The 21,243-nt window shown below is 32.7% G+C and overlaps 1 protein-coding gene across 1 annotated transcript; it reads left to right on the forward strand.

The window, feature by feature from the left end:
* The first annotated feature begins 1,716 nt into the window (after positions 1-1,716).
* On the forward strand, positions 1,717-17,585 carry MS3_00006823 (uncharacterized protein). Its single transcript, XM_035732094.2, has 2 exons — positions 1,717-3,292; positions 16,675-17,585. The coding sequence occupies exon 1, from the start codon at positions 1,935-1,937 to the stop codon at positions 2,907-2,909; it is 975 nt and encodes a 324-aa protein (XP_035588561.2). The 5' UTR covers positions 1,717-1,934; the 3' UTR covers positions 2,910-3,292; positions 16,675-17,585.
* Positions 17,586-21,243: the final 3,658 nt, after the last annotated feature.

The raw sequence follows: 21,243 nt of genomic DNA on the forward strand, positions 1-21,243 counted from the left end.
TGTTGTTTTTTTGCAGACGAAAGAGTAAAAGAAGTCAAAAAATACTGGAAGTGATTGTGAGACTAAAATAGACGTCCAGCATCCTTTTTATAATCTGCTGTTAGTTGGGTCTCCCGTAAACAGTTCCATAGTCCCAAGGGCGAAACAGTTTTTAGGATCTGTGAAGGCTCACTCCTGTTGCATTCTAAATGAAAAAAAGTGATGAATTTAGTCAGAAATGTGGAATAGATAAACAACCAAATTACATGTTTTTTAGCAAAGAATTTATGCAGTTGTGATTTACCTTGAGTTCATGAATATTAGATTAGGTCAGTTACTATTACTTGCGCAAAGCATAACATGGGCTTAGTACCGTATTGCAATGCTTTTATTATTTTGCTCCTATTTAAGTATTCCCATGCATCTGCGTCTAGTTTAACAGGAAAACATACAAGCAGAGTTAGTGTCTGATAAACTAAAAGTCTCAGTTGTCAAAAAGATTTTTAACATTTGTCCACAGCCAGCTGCATTTAATTGAGACACAGAACACTCATCTTCTAAGACTGTATACTGCTGTTTTGCGGGTAACTAAAAGCTCAGACACTTACCTATCCTGCTACCGATGTTATTGCTGGGGAAATTGTTTGATGACAGTGGTCATGAAATATGGTCAGTGATAAATGTACAGTCTAGAAATAAACACCAAACATACTTAAGGCTACCTTATAATGTATGACAGCAACAGCATCAAAGGCACATTTTTTCCTATTTTTAATCAGACTGATCTGAATCCGTATACACATTAGAAACAGGCAACTCTACTAACTAAACTGATCTGTTTCGTTACAGGCTTCAAGCACTATACTTAAGTATATCATAATTCTTTCAACTCAACTGCACTATACGACAACCAAGAATACTAAACTGAGCAAGTGTCATAGTTATTGTTTCATTTGCATAGACATGTTGCTCAAAGTAGTTAAATGGACATAATAAAGCCGATAAAACCAAAACACGAAATATAGGCCAGTCGAACTTACCTAACAGAAGAAAAAGGATATATATATTGCTTTCCGACTGAAGACAACAGTCAGTTGTTTATAGAAACATAGTTTACAGTACAACAAACCATTCTTCAGTAACATTATGCACTCATGGTCTATCTGGAAACAATGAACTATGTGATTAAACCCACTATGACCTGGGATATCATCCCTGCGTGCAATGAACGTACAGTGTAACGCAGTCAGACGTGGCGAATAAAAATTAAAAACAGAGTAAAATTAACAACATAATCTAGTTAGTTAATTAAAAATATATATTAAACGACGAACTTAGTGGTTACTTGAACGCACAGATGACCGTTATTACGCTGGGCGATACATTAAGCTTACATGGTTGCGTTGCGGATAAATTCACCCATTAAAACATGACCACGTTTTAGATATTTCATATATGTGAATTGACTGAGTCTAACTATAAACTGGGTGGTGAAAGTCGTTTTACTCATTGCTGGACGGAAGAATATCACAACATACCTCAGCAGTCCGTTGAAACCCAGATAGAGTAAGCAAAGCATGAAATAATATATATAGGCATACAGTTCACACCGTTATGCCAGTTGTTACTTTCAATAAGAAATAAAGCGTGTTAAGAGAAGCTTCTGTAACTTCCAACTGGATTGATTGGACTTACGATTGTGAAAGCTTGTTTGTTCAAGTAAATTCAATCAATACCGAACCTTGCGCAACTTTGAAATACGTCATTGGATTTCACTTTGGTCTTGTGATGACAGCCTCTTCGCAAAACTCATGCTTAAATAGCTTCGATATTCGCAAACCAAGTGCGGATTCTGCTAAAGAAGGTCCAAGTGGTTCCTCTCGACAACCAGCTTTCAATGCATATCCCTCGAATCTTCACCTAATTTGCTTATTCCAACAAATGATGTGATATATATGCCATTAAATCCCACAAATGTGCCTTTGTCGCTACAACGTGCATGTGCCTCCAGTGAGACTGTAGGCGGTGATACACAGAGTTACAGTCATCCAATATGCCATGGCTTCATTTTTCCAAACTCAGAAGTAAGTTCAAATGATGCTGAGTTAAACCAGATAAACATTCCGAGTATGCAAAACCATATAAATGATGTTCCTTACAGTATGCAGAGCCAGAGTTCGAGCAACGTGGACACAAACGCCCAAAAACATCTTCAACTCCTGTTGCTTCAAAAGTTAATTGAGTTGCAGCTTGCCGAACATTATAACTCAATTAAAGACACACTAATACTAACTAAAGACTCCAATAATGAGTCTCAAAACCCTAAATTACTGCCATGTTTTGTCAAAAACTCTGACTTTGATGCAAGTTCTAACCCAGTTTCAACTGTAAACAACGAGAACTCAGATATGTCGACATTTCTGGTCCCTGTTAAAGCCAAGTTTGAGGGCGAAAGTGGTTTGTCTTTACACATAACTCCAAATGACGAAATCAGTAATCCGACCCAAGGAAGTCCAGTTACCGTAGCATACTCGAGTCAACCCATCGTCTTATATCCATTTTCCGTTCAACAAGATAATTCTACGGAAGATACATTCCCAGCCAGCCAAGCTGTGCCTGATGCTTCTCCAGGTGGACCAACTGCTCAAACATTTACGATGAAGGACATAGATCACTGTATACGGAGGGGTTCTCTGGATTTCCCTTCTGAGCCAAGCAATGACATAGTTGAGAGTATACGAGGTCGTACGAGACCAGGGTTTGTATTGTTAAGCGTTCGGCATGAAAAAATCAACGCAGAAAATAAGATTTCACCAATTTCTGAGAAACATTTCCAGGGGAGTCATCCTCCTATTTCAACATCAGCCAGTCTTGAAACAAAGAAGTCGAAAAGTGTCACCATGTCTAAAAACTACCTAGAAAGAGATTGAAGCATATGAAGAGCGATGCAGAACTAAAAAGCGACCCCTAAGAGGTTCGTCCAAATCTCTCCTAAAACGCTCTGAAAACGCTGAAATGTCTCTGACTCCGGTAGAACTTACGGAGGATGATCTTAAAGCTTTATCTCCACAGTCAAGATTTCGAGTGACTAGGTTCGCAGACAAAAAGCAAGCCTGGATAGCTCCTGCAAAGGCAGGATTCACTGTCCATGATTTATGGACAACTAAACTTCCGGAATATGTGTTAAGATGTGCCGAGCACCTAAAACTATCAGGCTCTGGTTTAAACTCACAACAAGAAAAACTTACTGAAATCCCATATTCGTTGGACGACATTATAAACGGACATTGTTTGGCCTGCGAGAAGTCACCTCGTAAGTTTGATGTTTTGAGTTAACAAACTTCTCGTTTCATTAATACTTTGACTAGTTATCAAGTTTGAGCTGTCTGCGTACCACGTAAGTTGAGAAGCTTTTTCACGAGGTTACTATTTAAAAATCATTATTTATGAGTTGCAAGGAAACCTTAACATGTTGTTTTGGTCAACAACCGTAACTCGTAAAAGACATCATAGTAACTGATCATTAACCACCGCTTCGAAAGGAAGCACTTTCATAGCATCGCTTAGACGATTTCTGGTAAAACAAATAGCCTTTCACGTCTAGACCAAATATCTCTGGATGTTGTTTTTAAGTGGATTTAATTTTTTCTCTCAGGAGACCATGGTGTGCATATTAAATTTTTATATGAATTGCCTTATCTGAATTATATCGTCGGTTTTTGTCCTCGATACGATGCCTGTAGATGACTACCTTACCATCGGGAATGGTAGACTACGTACCACGCCTCACAAAGAGTAAACATTATTTTGTCCAAGCATCGGGTCATTCCAGTTATAAATTTTGTACTTTATCTTACCAATTTTGTATTCATCAACGCAGGTAATTAGGTTGTCTTTAACCTGTTCAATAAGGTTGAGTAATCATAGATCTGTATGAGGAATTCATTAACTGAATTTAAATTGGTGGGTGGGGAGCGTTGCACACATGTTTTAGTGGCCGAATTATGAAACCTGATGCTCCTTAAAACCAAATTCTATTGAAACATCTCTAGATTATTTAGAGTACTTTCATGGTCATATAAATGTATCATTTGGACGGTTCGGTCAACCAGTATTGATCATGAAACAAATGTCTCCTACATTAACCACTCGTTCCGTAATCCACGCGTAGATCTGGTTTGATTCAAAGGATATGGCATTTTATATCTTCTAACCAGCATTTGAGAGCCTATTTTGCATGCACTTGACAGATTGACAGTGAACTGTTGTCTTAATTAATCGCATATAGGCTCATTTCTTCAAAACATCAAGGTAAAAATGTTGATTTTGACACTGTAAATACTAAAGATGTTACACAGTCATATCGAGAAGCGAGACCAACAAGATGTTTGGTTTTTTGAATTCTAGTAATTTCTGGGTTTGACCCAACTCATGTCAATATCATTTTAAAATAAACAAACTTATTTGAGTATCTGGCTTGAAACGCGTCATCTACGTTTACTGTTCTCAAGGAACCTATTCACATGGAGAGAACTCTCAATCTCGTGTTTTGATGAGCATTGCATATTTCTAGTTTTCCGCCATTTGCATCTAACGTCTTCAAAACAGTTTGTAGAAGTTTACCGGTCTGTAGAGACAGAGAGAGCTACAAACATTCTTGTCGTTTCTTACTCTTTGAGTGCAGGACATCACAGTGACGTTGTTATTCTGACTTATGTTAGAGTTACTCACAATTATTACCCACTATCAGGTAACACGAACCAATTAGAGTATGTTTGATAGCATAGCTTCAATGCTGATACAGCTCTCAAATTTATATACCTTCAAGGGAATTTGAGCTTTGGTTTCACTTATTTACTCACGGATTATTCATGACCATCTTAAGGGACTAAGACTAGGAAGATTTCTTCAGCCGTTTCACTTTAGCGTGGATTTTGTTAGTGATGATTCTGAATACAATGTCTTCTATCTAGGGACCAAATGTACTGCTGTACTTTTATTTAAAAATAGATCCGTTGCGATTAAAGCATAAAGATATAGATTAGGCCACGTTTTATTGTTAGTCCTACTATAATATGCCAATATAAAAATAATTTACTAATATTTTGTATGGTGAGAGATGGGTTTCCGAACCAACACTTTAATCTTAGTCACGCATATTTTGTTGACTGTTTACAACTGTAGCCACCGCTCGTTAGTTTTCTCTAAATTATATCCAAAGCTTTATCTAACTACATTCTATCATTTAGATCTGTAATGTTCCAGATTCTCTTTCTGATTCTTCATGTGTTGTTAACATAAGTTGGTTTGAAACATCTATCTTGAAGTTTATATTTTATAAAATTTGCCATCTCTATAGACAACAGTGTTACTGGTCTTCGAAATTAGTATGCATACTTGTCTTTGCCTATTAAATGACCTGCAAAACTAATCTTCCGATTAGCGTAGCTGATAATTGGTTTCCGGGTGTAAAGTTCTATATTGTACCACTTTGCTTCGTCCTGAATTTGTGGATATACGTTTCTCACAACTACCTTTAATGTTACTACATGTAGTAATCGTTCGAAAAGTAGAAGTGGCAGAAACAATTTTCAGGTCTCTATGTGCTGGTATTTGTTTCTATGATAATGTAGTACGGGTTCTACTAATCGTCATTCTGAGTTCAGTTTTTCTTTATTGTTTTTACTCTTTGAAGGAATAGTTTTTGTTAAGCATGTTCTTTTCCTTTATCAACTATTTCTAACGACGTTTTATTTTTGAATTTCATTCAATGTTAGGTTAACTTTATTCCTTAATCTTCCACTTTAGCGTAGCTTGTATTCCTGTAAGATTTGTCACTTAAGCAACAATATTGAGTTGACCTAATTACTTACTAAATTTATCAAAGCTTTTTCAAACCCCAAACTATCATATTTTCGATAAATTTAGTTCAACTGAATCTAACATACGTAGCAGTGTAGACGCACAGTCAGTAAACTCATCGTTTAAACTGTTGTACAGTGATATAGACTAATTACTGATCAACTGGCCGCGATACTATCTAAATATTTTTTGGTGTCAAAAACCAGCTGGACAGACAGTTTCTCAAGCGAGATATTGTTATATCGTAGCAAATAAAATAAAACCAGTTGTATCTCATTTGAAATATTGTTGATCAGAAATAGTTAATGTAATATTGACATTTAAAAAGTAGTTCCTACTATTAAAACTATTAGTACCTAAATATTAAAATGAAATGCCCTAACTATGATCGCTATGAGTTCTCTTTAAACTTTCACATGCCCAAAAGTGTCGAAACATATTTCTCTGAGATAACCATTTTAACGTCTCGCCGGGCTGTATATAATTTGGGAATATTAACGTGATCATATTCAAAAAGTGTTCATTGTACTAGAATTAGTGTAACTAGGAAGAAATACTCTGGCAAACATTCAGTGCATCTACTGTTATTTAATTCGCACATGATATCTCTTCCTTTCCATTTATCACTGTAGTTGAAAGATTCATACTCTGGTGTGAATCGATTGACTTCTCGTGGTGTTTAGAAATTTTTTAAAGACAAAACAAATGTTTAACTGAATTATCCATTGACTTTTGTATTCTTTAAATAAATTTATGTCGTCTGATGTCATTATGTAATAACCCCATATCTACTTTCTTCTTACTTGTTGCTCACCATGATGATATGAATTTTCATATTGAATTGTAGCAAAAATGTATTCATCTTAGGTTTTGATTTGACTTGTTCATTGTAGTAATCCATCTGCAAACTAGATCGACTTATTCTAGGATTAACGATATTTTTGATGGTGTTTACAAAAAAATTAAATTTGAAACGACTTAATGAAACAATCAGTACTTGAGTAACATTGGTTGTACAATTCTATCGTAGTTCAACCTAAGCTCTGTCTTAAAATGTAGAGTCAATTTACATCATCATTTATCGTGTTATTTATTTTAAGTGTGAAACTCCAATCCTTATGATTAGTACTAAATATAATGGGTAAAGATATCGAGCGATAACATGAATCGTTGTGACACGTCTAGCATATCAGTAGCCCATGTAAGACTTTGACCATATAATAAAAATATGTCATGTAAGTCACAGTTACTGGGCTAGCTGGTTAGTCTGTAGCTTTAGTAGTGACGTTTCAACGGTTGGAATAGCTATTCCAGTAGGGCTCTCAAACGATGTATCGAACCTTCTGCTCCCCGCAGATTAAATGGGTTTATGGAAATACCCAGGATTCTCTTATATTTCCACTAAGTTTCCGTCCAATCAGTTCTGTAGTCATTCCTTTTAGGCGTAGGGTGTATACCTTTAATAGGAAAAACCTAATGTTCATCCTCCGGGACGTCGATCTACTATAGTTTAAGATAAGAAACGCCTAAGAAAAAGGCTGATTTGTAGTGCCATAAAGTCTATATATTGGTATTTGTTCCTATGATAATGTAATATGTGTTCTGCTAGTCATCATTCTGAGTTCAGTTTGTGAGACTTATTGTGATATATTCTGTAAACTTTTCTTCTTTTTTCATGCCACTGATCTTCATGGTTTTTTCTTTCCTATAGATTTATTTGCTGCTTAACTATCCTCTTATGTATCCTTCCACCTGCTTTAATATCATATAATTCTGTTGTCATTCTTCGTCCAATTGTAGTTCGGACGTCTAGTTTCTATTGCCAGACTCCGTCTTCCTGGACATTCGATATAGTTGATAATGCATACAAGCCTTAAAAATCCCATATGTTATCAAACCTGGACGTTTGATAGATCCGCGTATTTATTGACTCTTCGTCCGAGCCTTTTGGTTATGTGCAGATTGCCTGGCTGAGTTTAACGCAATTACCGCAACTAATCTTTTGAGACTGCATGTTAAGAGATAGAATCGGTTTGAATTGCTCAGATGCACTCACTTGTTTCTGCTTTATATCCCAGGTTTCTGAGCTAGTTCATAGTTTCCTGTATTTTTAAAAATCAATTTCAAGAATTTCATCTCGATGTACCTATATAGTAAGGCAAGCTGAAGCAATATGTATGCTACAAATCCTGTGTTGATTGCAACTTACATTCCACATCGAATTGTTTCAATATATAGCATGATACATAGACTCGGGATTTTTAAGTATAACTGTTTAGCTGCTGTCATTTATATTTGCTAAGGTCTTCTACAACCACTTATTGGATGCTGTACCATCCTATTTTGCACTCCACAGCTTTTTAGCTGTATTATGGAAGTCTAATTTTGCCAGTACCTTGGAAGCAATCGAACTCAAGAATTTTCGGCTTCAATAAGAAAAGTCCAGACAAAGGCTTATTATTTTTATGAAAACAGTTCTATAACTTTCAAGTTTATACTTTGATCGTTCATGTTGGTTAACTTTCTAAATCCAGCTCTATACTATTTGTACTATTCGATCTAGAAAAACAACATAGTTATGTTCAATGCCCCCAAGTTTTGTTATTTCGCTCAAATTCTTCATCATTAATAATTCTGTTTGGTAAATTTCAACTTTTTAAAATACTGATATACAATAAGCGTTTTTTATATCTCGAAGACAAAAAAATAATTGGGAAATATGGGCTAGTAAACGCTCCTCGTATTTTTAGAAAGATGACAATCATTATTTTGTTCGCCTGACTCGCGTAATGAATACGGAGTAATGTAAATTTATTCTTTTCTAGGAAGCATTCATTGAGCTCAAGGCTGTTTAGCATATTCTAAGTTACTTTTCAGTCAAGTTTAATTGCAGTGTAATACCGTTGTTTAAAGGCAAGAAAATTATTTCAAATACTATTAATGTATAAGTTACCTGATAAAATTATAAATTATTATTTAATTGTACACTCAGCTATCAAAAATCGCCTGGTTTTCGTCCTCTAAAACTCAATTTACATATAGAGAAAGGACTTTTGTTTCACCTGGCGCTGCCATGATGATCAACTGAATGTTGGGCTTCCCTTCCCTTCATCTTATCGGTTTTATTTGCTTGGCCTCGTCTTTATTTAATCAAAACATTTGGATTGTTCATTTTAGTTCAGTTTTAATATCATTTTCAACTAATAGTTATTAAAATTAGTCATATTATTTCACCATTATTCAATAAAATATTTGACCCCTTATCAATTTGGATATTCAACTACGTTCTCTTTTTTCATGCCATCTAAAAATAATATTATCATTAATAATTTTATTATTATCATTATTAAAATTACTCCAATATTGTAGTTTTTAGTAATTACTATCACTTACACGACTTTGTCCATCGTAATTATATTGAATTAGACATGTTTCTTATGTCCGATTATGTTATAATCTCATTTTGGTTTAATCCTTTGATTTATGTGTTAAGCTTGTATGAAAGTGAAAAGTATTTACAATGTGTTCTTCTCACTAGTGAACCAAATGAATTTTTACGTGTTACAGATTAAATTACAACCATAAAACATTTCATTTATTTGCGCAAATCAGTATGTATGTGAGTGACTTATTGTTCACAAAAGAAGTGAACTCAATTCACTATACAACGTTCATCATTCTTGATTTACAAACGTTTATTAAAGGAACCGATTTCATGAAGTTATTTGATTACGGTCTTATGAGTATCACCTAGTTTCGAATCATATTGACGTTTTATTACTAGTGATGATGTCACCGGTAATCTGTGTTTGACAACGCTTCTACCGGTAACACCTTCTAATATATTTCGTTCCCACCAAGAGAAATCAAAAGACAGAGTCGAGGAGATCGGAAGAGTATATTTGACGATGACCAATATATCGGAATTCTCTGATCTAATCTGGCTAGCGATTGCGGTTGATGTTGAGCACGGCGTTACCACACGTGATCTGGTGCGGATGCATGACCGAGCGCCTTCAGCTAGATGAGTCCACTAAAACATATGGTCAGCATTCAATGTCGAAAACTTACAGGGCTATTTATTTTGGGGATTTATTTACCGCTACACTAGTAACTCGTGTAATGTGATGTACCCACTACCAGAATCGAGACCAGTGTCGACGCAAAGCTATAAATATAGGGTTACTTACAATAAACTTTAAAGTTCTCATATATGAATGGTTTTAAGAATATTATTGTTATATATGAATTTTACATTATCTGAAGATTGAAACGGCAATGGTGGGGGAAATTCTTACAATCATCTCACTATTCGTGAATAAGAGTGAACTTAACAATTACTTCTTAGGTCTATCCCTCTTACTTTGAATTTATCTCAAGATTGTCACAACTATCTCTTGTTATTATAAGTTTTATTCAGAGATATTAGATTTATGATTTTAATTTTTGAGTTTACTTGATGAGTAATCATTGATTTACTCATATTGAGACTCTTCTTTATTTAGTGTTATACGAATTTATTATTCTAGCCTCATTTATTTATGTGATTGTTTGAAGGTAGAATCTTGCTGAATGACAAGTCGTTTCTTCACTGGTTGTATCCTGTGATAGGTTATTGGTTTGTATCAACTAACAGTATAAACTGTGATGAAGTGGCTGTTGAGTGCCATCTGGTTTTCGGTGATTATCCTGTTGACCTCACTGTATGTATAGATTCATTGCTACTTCTTGGTGATATAAGAGATCATAAAGCTTGTTACTATAGCTTTGTCAAGTAGCTGGTTTTTTATTTCATTTTACAGCTTGCTGTTTACTGTTTTGTCTAATTTATTAAGTTAGTTTCATTCTATGATGTCTTCAAAAGTTACATTTATTCTGCTATGAGTTGTGATGATTCCTGGGTTTTATAATTCCATGATATGAACAATGTTGAATTCAGTAGGTCATGAATACATTATATTGTTTCCACATACAATCACGGTATTTTTCTGAATCACAAAGTTTTTTCTGGCTACATTTCACAAAATTACATGTTTCATTTATCTAATTAAAATCCCCAATTTCCACATGTAAACTGGATACATTACCGTGGTTGAACTTGATAGTTTCAAATAAATTTAGAATTAGGTAGAAAGTTAATGATAAATATATTTTTGTGATGTCCCAATGAGTAGAAAATTGTATTTCTGACGTTTCGTGACTTGATGCTAATCACTTCTTCACAGCACATAAATAACCGAAATAAAATTAACACAATAGTTCGTAGATGAAACTTTTGTGTTTCTCTCCTTTGATCTTCTCTCATCATGATGGTCACTTATGAGAGTGATGAAAGACTTCTTAGAGCTTCTGAGTCATAGGTGTTACAGTAATTTGTTGTTGTTCAAATGACATCATTTTTCTGATCAACCAAGCACTTAGCTAGAAAATAGTATTCTAAAAGTGGAAGATCTTTTATCGGCTTAAGTTAACTGTAGACAAAAATGATACGGTCTGATAAGAAATCAACTGTATAGTAATGATATATATGTATGTTTACTGGGGGATCTTTAAGGGAGAGTTTATTTTAATTTATCATATTTTATTGTCTTATATTCTCCTCAAGACATTATCAATATCAAGTCTTTCAATTATCTCGTTTAAGGTCCACTACATATTTCAACCAACATACTCTTACATGGCGAACTGAGTGAACATACATAAAAAGAACATAAACCAAGTGTCATGATCCAAATTTTGGAATAGAATAATGATGTACATGCTTATAGAGTCTCACAATGAGAAAAAGTTTTCCAGCACACTATGATTTTCAACTGTCACTTATCCAACTTGCTCCATATGACTCAAAGTAATAGCTTGTTTGCACTTTGTAGTTTGGTCCGTTTTTTTTTAAATATTTTCAATGTATAAATATTTATTCACTCCATTTCATTCAATCAAGACATATTTTCAAGATATCTCACGAAATATGAACCATGTTTCATATTCATGTTATACATTATTTAATACTGGATTAAACTGGATTTGATTTCAGTGGAATTTTGTTATTACTTTTAGAAAATGGTTATTTATCATCACTGGATTTATAAAAAGTAAAAAGAATGAACTCTTTTGCTCTCAATGCAATATATTTAACATTGTCATGTAAACAAAAAGAAGCCTTTTCGGTAACTACTCTAGATTTAATGTGAACGTGTTGTAATCTATTCATCAGTAAAGTAATTTCAGGAATGTGGCTAATTTAAAACGTAATCCATATCATCTTTTTATGTAACTAACATATCATTATTATTTTTAAATTGTTACTCAAAAATTCTAAACTACTACACAATAGAATATTAATCTTTACATCTTATAAATCATTAGGTGAGTGTATAATTAACTGCAGTTTATGTCATTCTCAACTTGTGAAACTTTGATGCAGCGTATAGGAAAATCATTCTAATAAGTAATTAATGTAGTAAAGTTTCGTTATTGTCATTTCTTAGAAAACTGTTGATTTTTAATTTCATATACTGTTTGGTTTCTTGGTTATTTCCAAGTAACTATGTTTATAAACTTCTTTTAGTCATCAACTGTCAATCATGCGATATATTAGAAAAGCTAACTTGTAATAATCAACTTGTTTTATGATCATACATTTTTTTGTACAATGAGATTTACATAAGATTACTATGCTAGTATATTTGGAAATATGAACATATTTTCTTCAAAACTGAATTTACATTCTCTCTATGGCTTCATAACACAGAGTATGTATTAATTTTAAAAAGTTTGTTTATAAGATGAATGACTAATTGCTTATGAATGATTATTTGTTTTACTATACCACTTCATAGTGATATGTTTTATTTTCTAAAGAAAATTAACTAACAAACATGTAACTGTAGAACGATGTTATTTAATAGAACTCCACAGGTAGTCTGTGTAGCGAAAAGGCTCATGGTGCGAAAATATTCATTATTCACTAATTTGAACACATCTAATATAGTATCATAACACTTGACATATCTATTGAAGTTCTATTTTTTTTTCTCCTAATGTTTCACCTTCCATATTATGTAAGCAAAATTATGAGAGAAATTAATAGGATGATCTGACTTCTAAACAGATTAAGGGATATTGAAGATTTTAGAACCGCATTTAAATGTTATATAATATTATTTGGAAATCTTCTGAAGAGTCTATCTTCAGTATTATTTATTCTAGCTTGATTGACATCACTACTTGCAAATCTCTCATTAAAAATATTGAGGCTAACTATTTATTCTTATGAGTGCAAAATATGTAATTATTGTGAATTGTTTACAAGTCAAGATAAATGCATCACAGCGTTATGTTTTTAATCTAAAATTCAGTCAAGTAACTTGGGTTAATTATTTTTAAATTCCTAGAAATAATAAAAAAATATTGAACATATTTAAATACACACAAAGACAACTTATTTGATGTTATAGATCAGAGATAACATAATTGAATTTATTTATCGAAATTGATGATTGCTTTTATTAGTATCATTTCGAAAAATACAGGAATCTCTTCAGGAGGCCACTTGATCCACACAATTCTATACTGTAAAATAATATAAGGAAGAATGAATAACATATAGTCAATGTTAAGTACTTCCAAATTTTTGTACAAATATCTTGAAAAAAGTGCAGAAAATGAATTCCCACTTATAGCTTGGATTATTTTGCTGATATCTGTAAACAATAGATTGATTACGTTTAATGTATACCTGAATTTGACTGCAGCTAAAATAAGACAGTGAAAATAAGAATCAGAACTATAGGATATATAATGCGTGAATTCAACTCATTTGATTTTAGCACGATATAGTAAAAAAAAGAAATGGGCTAAATAATATGTCCAAGTGTTCATGATCAATGTAATTAAATCAAATAAAGTTGGGTACCGGAATTGAAAATAAAAAGAGAAAAGCACACCATGTGTATTGTAGTTGTTGTAAAGTGCAAATGAATATGAATCTCTTGTCCCTGTACCGTATCATAGTAGTAATAAAGTTTAAATCTACTTAATTTGGATACACAGATTCAGTTTTATATTATTATTATTATTATTATTATTATTATTATTATTACACTTGCTAACCTTTTTGAGATATCTATTCAGCATCCACCCCTATCTACTATATCTGACCTAATTCATATTATTCTACATATTACGTAATTTATTATTTGTAATTACATTATATTCTCTCACACCCCATGTTGACCATATTTGTTCTGATCATTTATCTCACAATTTCATTTCACTTATAAACTGATTCAAGTTAACACTTCATAATAGTTATCCCAACATTAACGGTTGAATTTGATTTGATATGACAAAAAACAATTCTTGATTCAAATATTACAATTTTAAATGATGTACTCTGCCTTAAACCTGGCCAATCTTATGGATTATTAATTTGGATATGATAATTGTAGAACCTGATGAGAAATTATTGAAAAGAATATTCTTCGTTCATATAATTATGTTTTATATTTATTTCATAAGTCAGTAACTTTTGCCTTTTGTTCAATCCCTAAATGGTTTACTTCTGACTTGCCTGTTTAAACGAGAGTTTGAATGATCAAACTGTTTTTGGTTCTGACCAAAGTAACTTACATTGATTAAATAATGGAATTGGTTACAACAAAAATGTATCAACTATTTGAGATACTTCGCTTTTAACATTCAATATCAATTTTACTGCATTAAACGTTCTTTATTGTGTTTTATATCAATTCACCTCTATATCATAGATACATTATTAACAATTCCGTTGACCACCTACTTCGGTCTGAGCACTGGAGCATAGTCACAGTCCACACACAAATCAAGTCAGTTGTGTGGCGCACATGTATTCGATGCCCCTTTATACCAACATTTATGTGTTCAAATAAATAAGTAAGGTAAATAATAGGAGGAAATGTGTTTAGCTATTTGTCTAGAATTTTGTATCTTGAATAAAATTATTATTTAAAACACAGATATATGAAAGAAAAATATTCTTTTCAATAACGCCTCATAAGCTTCCATAATTGTGCATTCAAGTGAGGCATTTAGAAGAATAGCCAAATATAAATCCAATATCCCTGTCGACATTTTAGCACCTAAATGTCAGTAATATTAAATTATTTATGTCGAAATGAATAATGTATAGTTTCAACGTGAATAAATAACAGCCTGATAAACAACTAGTGTTTCGTGTAAAATTGGGAATATGTCTAGTCATTTATTTTATCATGGAAAAGTAACACGTTCAATTAATCAATAGTTATATTAACTATAAAAAGATCCAACTTCATCAGAGTAAATATAGTCTTCCATTTTGTGTTTTTATAACTTAGATTTAAATTGGTTGTTTGAATGTTGCTATAATTGTTTAGGACTGGAATTGATTAATCTCTTTTAGTATATGTGTATCCTATATGGATTGCCTCGATAATGTCTTAAATGACAATAGTTACAAAAATTGAACGAATCAATATAGAAATGAATCTATTTTTTTCTTTTGTACGTAAAATGATTTTATAATTTAGAAATGAAATAATTTTTACTGGGTTCATTTTTTTATTGGGTTGTTTTTCCTTAAAATGTAGTATGTCAAGTTAGATGACATAAATTCTATTTATCATCTGGTGTAAATATAAAAAGCTGTGACCGTTTAACGGAGTAATTCTATTTGGTATTGATAAAAAATAGTTAAAATCATCTGAACGTTTAACAAAAAAGAATGCTAATAATATTAAAGTGTAGATCTTCGTAGTGAACTATGCTCAGTTAAACATTCTATAAGTTACTCGACTTATTATTTATCTATATCGATGGGTTTTATATGATGGATAAATCGAAAGAGTAGGATGTAAAATATTTTTCACCAACCGTGTATAAATAAAAAATACATTTTCATCTAGACGTAAACAATGTTTTACAAGAATAACAAATATCCTATATGACCGCATTTTGATACTTAGCTCTAAACGTCTAACCGAAGGACAATGAATTTTAATATGTCAGATACTCGAGTGAAGCGAATTTCATAGTAAATCAATAACTTGTTAATGTGAGCAAAAGAACTCCATTCTACATTACCAAAGTTATGTACTCATGAATGATAGCTATAGAAATATAAATGACTGAACTTTATTTCAATTACACTATTCATTTCGGTAAATAAATTATATATTTTAACCTAGTCTGTAAAAATGGAGCTGTGAAATTGAAGTCTTAATTTGCTAGTTTGTTTTTGTGGAATGAGATAAAAAGAATTTCAATGATTTGGGGAATATTAGTTAAAGCGAACAATGATACTAATAAGATCTGTTTTATAAATGTCTAGTTATATGTGTATTTAAGAGTTCAGCATTCTTCGAGAAATTTTAAGTTTATTTGCTGTATGATTGATAAATGATTAGCTACATTCTGTTTTTAATTTGTATTCATTCTTAATCATTTTCACGTAAAACTTCTCCTTCGATTCTTTAACTGACAAAATGTGATATTCATGCACTCTGAGTATTTAATTTAGTCGTACTTTGAGGTAGTTATAAACTCGATGATTTGAGAACAGTGACTAGTTAATTGGAGCTGGACAGATTAAATGTTAATCTCCATCATGTGATTCAAGGAATTATAATTTTATTCAGTGAGATATAATCATATTATATTCTTAAGAAATATAACTGTATGTTTAATGACTATTGTATACTTTTATTAAGCTATTCAAATTTATATGATAGTTGGTCAGAATGTATATTCATGAATTGTACCATTGAAATTTTAATCAATTTTTCATTTACTACTTTTTTTCTCTCAATCTTTTAGCTAAATAATACAATTAGATTATGAGACGGAAAGTTGCTTGGTTTACTGTCATTCTTTCAGATAAATACAATAACATAAGAAGTTATTTGTTATATAGTTTTTATTTCCAAACCGATTCAACAATTTTTTTTGTCTTTTAAAATTCATTTCTAGAATTCAGATACTTAAATGTATGTTGTCAAGAGTATTTGCTCAAAAAAATATATAATAAATTATACATCTAAATAATATGCTTCAAAAGTGATGAATTTTGTTATCCTTTTATTTAATGTTCTTTATGTACAGTAAATTGGTACCATACATTATAAAACCTATATGCATAATGAATTGAAATTTTTTTTTTGAGCTCCTTGAATATTCCTTCTTTTCTATTGATGATGTAATTGTTCTTTAAGCATTATCTATTGGATAGATGAAGAAAGAGTAAGATGATTACTTTTAAACATTTCATTAAATTCAATGTATGAATTCTATAGACTACTTATATAATGTCAATATATTTATTTTAATATAGTAAATATATTATTTTATTAGATGTAATATTTTCTTTTTATTATTATTATTATTATGATTATTGTCTTTCAATAAGTCTTTGATTTTTCATATTTTGATTTCCGAAGAAAAAAATTTTTTTCATATACATATACACGATTGTATAGATTGACAATAAATTCATTGAAAAGAGATCCTTTCGCTGAAATTCGTGATTTTTAATTCTTCAGTGAATTTCTTTCTCTTTTTTTTCTTCTTCTTCTAGACTCATAAAATAAATTTTATTTAAAATAAAATAAAGAATTTCCCCAATATTACAGATTATCAACTTATTAAGATGATAATTGTATTATATATGAGTCCAATGTACAAATTATGAAATAATTATTCAATAAAATAATAAATATTATTCATAATTATATTTTGTTGATAATATTTAACAATTTTTTTAAATTTAATATTTTAGTCATAAAAAATTATATTCATTTTGATTGGAATTTTCGTTTCGAATTACTGTCATAATCAAAACACTTTAACTAGATATTTATAGTTAATGTTAATTTCAATGAATCATGCCTTAAGTAATTTTTTGGTTAAGATAATGAATCGATTGATGTTAGATGATTATTGAAAAGTTGGAAGTACTGGATAGCCGTTTCGTCCTACTGTGGGACTCTTTAGTAGTGCTCATCCATGATTCCGCTCGCGGGATTTCAACCCATGATCTAGAGGTCACGTGCACGAACGTTTAATCTCTAGACCACTGAGTTGGCCGGCATCCAACTGTGTTAATGTTTAACGTCAACCGATCCGTGAAATTGTGCGATCATATTCCATTGTACTGAGGTAGATACCTGTCTCTACACGACACGGATTAGCTCCACTGATCACGGCTTCTCACTAGAACTCTGAGTATTCCCTCACGAAGCTAGTCACTAGTTAGCACATGGTAATTATTAGAATAGGATATTTATTTTGGGATTTCTTGTCATGTTAAATCGTGAATATATATTTCTTATGATAAATTTATGGGTACTTAAAAAAGGTACAATTTTATTCACCACGTTACATGATATTTTAAAGTGTCAAGTCGCTATGACCCAAAAACAAAGGTGTGAGTGAACAAAAATGAAGCTGTAAAAATAATATATTTGTAATATCCCAATGAGTAGAAAATTAGATTTTCTGACGTTTCGTGACTTAGTGTAAGTCACTTTTTCAGAGAATAAATAACCAAATTAAAATTAATCCAAGTTTAAATAGTACAACGGAACAATGCAAGAATAATATTTGATCAATCAAAAACAGGTCTGAACAATCAACCCAATGCTCAATTTATTTGAAATTATCAAATCAAACCTTGCTAATGATACCTAAAAATGAAGCTGGTTGTTGTTTAAGGGTTAACAGCAGGAAGTATACCTGCAATCGCAAAAGGCATTACTATCTCTTGGAAAGTTCAATACCATTTCGCTCAGTGTCACATTTCTAGAAAATAAAATTAAGTCACTTTTAGGTTATTACTGACTTGATTTAGCACTGATGTATTTTTGCATTGTGCATAAATTATAAACAATGTGAAACCTGGTATATATGTGCACCGGCTCTTTTATATGCTCTTCGTTTATTACTTATTTATTTATTTGAACACATGAATATTGGTACAAGAGAGCGCCAATATATATGCGCCACACAAAACAATGAGAATTCGAAGAGAAGTAGAAAAAAAAACTAAAGAGCGCAAAAGAAAAAGAGAACAATGACGAAGAGATTGGAGTAAGGTAGTGTGGTAGTAACGACGGAACGAAAAGGTACAATCAGAAGAAATCTTTCAGGTAAAGGAGACACAACCACTTTTTATGAAGAAAGTAAAAGAAGGTTACAGCAGGATCGCCACTGGCTTCTATTCTGAGCCATATCTGATAACGCCTCTAGCCACTGTGTAGCACCATCTCTCAGACCCCAACCAGGGAGTCTTGAAGGACCGACAGAAGCCAGTCCTTTGCAGCTTTCTTTCATACCACGACACCATGTCATGCACTGACCACCTCTCCGCTTCTTCCAACCAGTCCCAGAGTCGGCAAATAATGCACGACGTGGAATTCTCTGAGACGACATTCGTAGAACATGTCCAAGCCACCGAAGTCGGTGTTTCAAGATGGTGACACCAATTGCATTATCGTCTCTGTGCCCGAACACACGATGCCGAACCTCTGCATTACTGACATGGTGTTGCCACTGAATGTCAGCAATCCTTCGGAGACAGCGATGATCGAACACAGAGAGTCGGCGGCGACCACACCACGTTGAAAGCACCGGTTCTCGTTTATTACTTACGCTTGAGGAGACGAGGAACCATTGCAATTCTCACGAAGTAATGTATGGACATCGAGACTTGTATAAGTGAAGATTTATTAAGCCTAGTCTAAAACATATTCATTTATATATAGACTGGACACCTATTTTCATTATTATAATAAAATTACACATGTGAAAAGACATTGAGTTATCATAAATCATATGCTGCATGTCATACTGAGCATAGTCCATGTTAATTTAATACTAGAACATTGTATCTTGAATAAACATCACAACCAAATAATGTTGTACCGAATAAAATATCACGCTGGGAAACAAAAACAAATACTACACTGGGTAATCATCACACAAAGATAATGTTGAGCAAAAGCCACATTGAGTAGGAGAATGTAAAATGTGGAATATCATTAAACGCACGGCGATTTTCGTATTTTTTTCATCCCATTTTTGGTTTTTTTTTTCATTCCGTTTCGTCCAATTAAATGATAATTTTTAAATTGGTAATAATTGGTTAGTTATTTCTTATAATTAATATAAAATGTAAGTACATGTCGGCAGAGCATCTTTTATATGTTGGGGAAATGTCCGTAGAACACCTTGCGGATCATCACAGTCGATTGAACGAAGGAGGTAATCTGAATAGTGTTATTATATTGTTCATGAAGGACTGCAATGATCATTCAATGTCCAGCCTTCATATATTGTAGGTCTAATGAAGGTCACTGGACTGTTGTTCATGGGAATGTGTATCCCAAGCATGAGTACAATTACCTGAGGTACAAAACCAACTCTTAGATACGCAGATTAACGAACGTGGACTTTGAAACAGACTGTGTGACACGTGCAACACTGCTCAGCCGCCAAGTGAAACTGCTAATAGAATCACTTGATATTTTGTCGCTGCAATGCGACATTTCATTCTGAGACGGTGGAGAAAATTTGTAGCTCAGGTGGATGATTTTGATGGAGTTTTGTTCTCTGAGCTGGATGGTTTGGTCGTGGAGCTTGGCCAACTGCGAAAAACACTACATCGGACAGAGCGGACGACCCCTTCACCTTCGCCTGCATGAAAATCAAGTGGCAGTCAAACACCATGATACTTCCTCACTTATATCAATACATGTGGACAACTGCGGACACTCATTCGATTGGAAAAATGTGGAAATCTTGGACAGAGGAAATTCCGAAAACACCAGAGAATTTTTAGAAGCCTGGCGCTCAGGTCAATCAGCAATCACAAGCACATTGAAATCGATCCAATTTATCAACCAATCAGGAAAATCATGCACAAATATAGGAACAAAAATCAAATCAATGGGAGACACAACCAAAACAAAGAAGTAAACAATGATAAATTTAAGGTCAATAAGAACCAATCAACATCGAGGTGCACAGAACAATCTGTGAAACATATATGGAGAAATTCGAACACTTCACTTCTATCTGAAGTTTGTGCTGATGATGTCGTTCAGAAGAACGATGAAAGTTCCACGACCAAACCATCCAGCTCATAGAACAAAACTCCATCAAAAACGTCCCATTCGTTTTGTGCCTGGGACCCACAACCACGATCCCGTAGATTTCACTGTTCCATTTGCGGCGCCATCGTTCAGATTAATCGAGAATGTTAAGAGACCGAGTGAAGGTTGTTTTCACGGCTACTCACAATTTGATTTAAGCTCCATTTTTTCAATTCGTCACGAATTGTATTATAATTTTTTTCAGTCTCATTCCACACACCTCCGTATTTTTTTAAAC

The sequence above is a fragment of the Schistosoma haematobium genome, chromosome 2, assembly GCF_000699445.3.
Source record: "Schistosoma haematobium chromosome 2, whole genome shotgun sequence".
Lineage (NCBI taxonomy): Eukaryota > Metazoa > Platyhelminthes > Trematoda > Strigeidida > Schistosomatidae > Schistosoma > Schistosoma haematobium.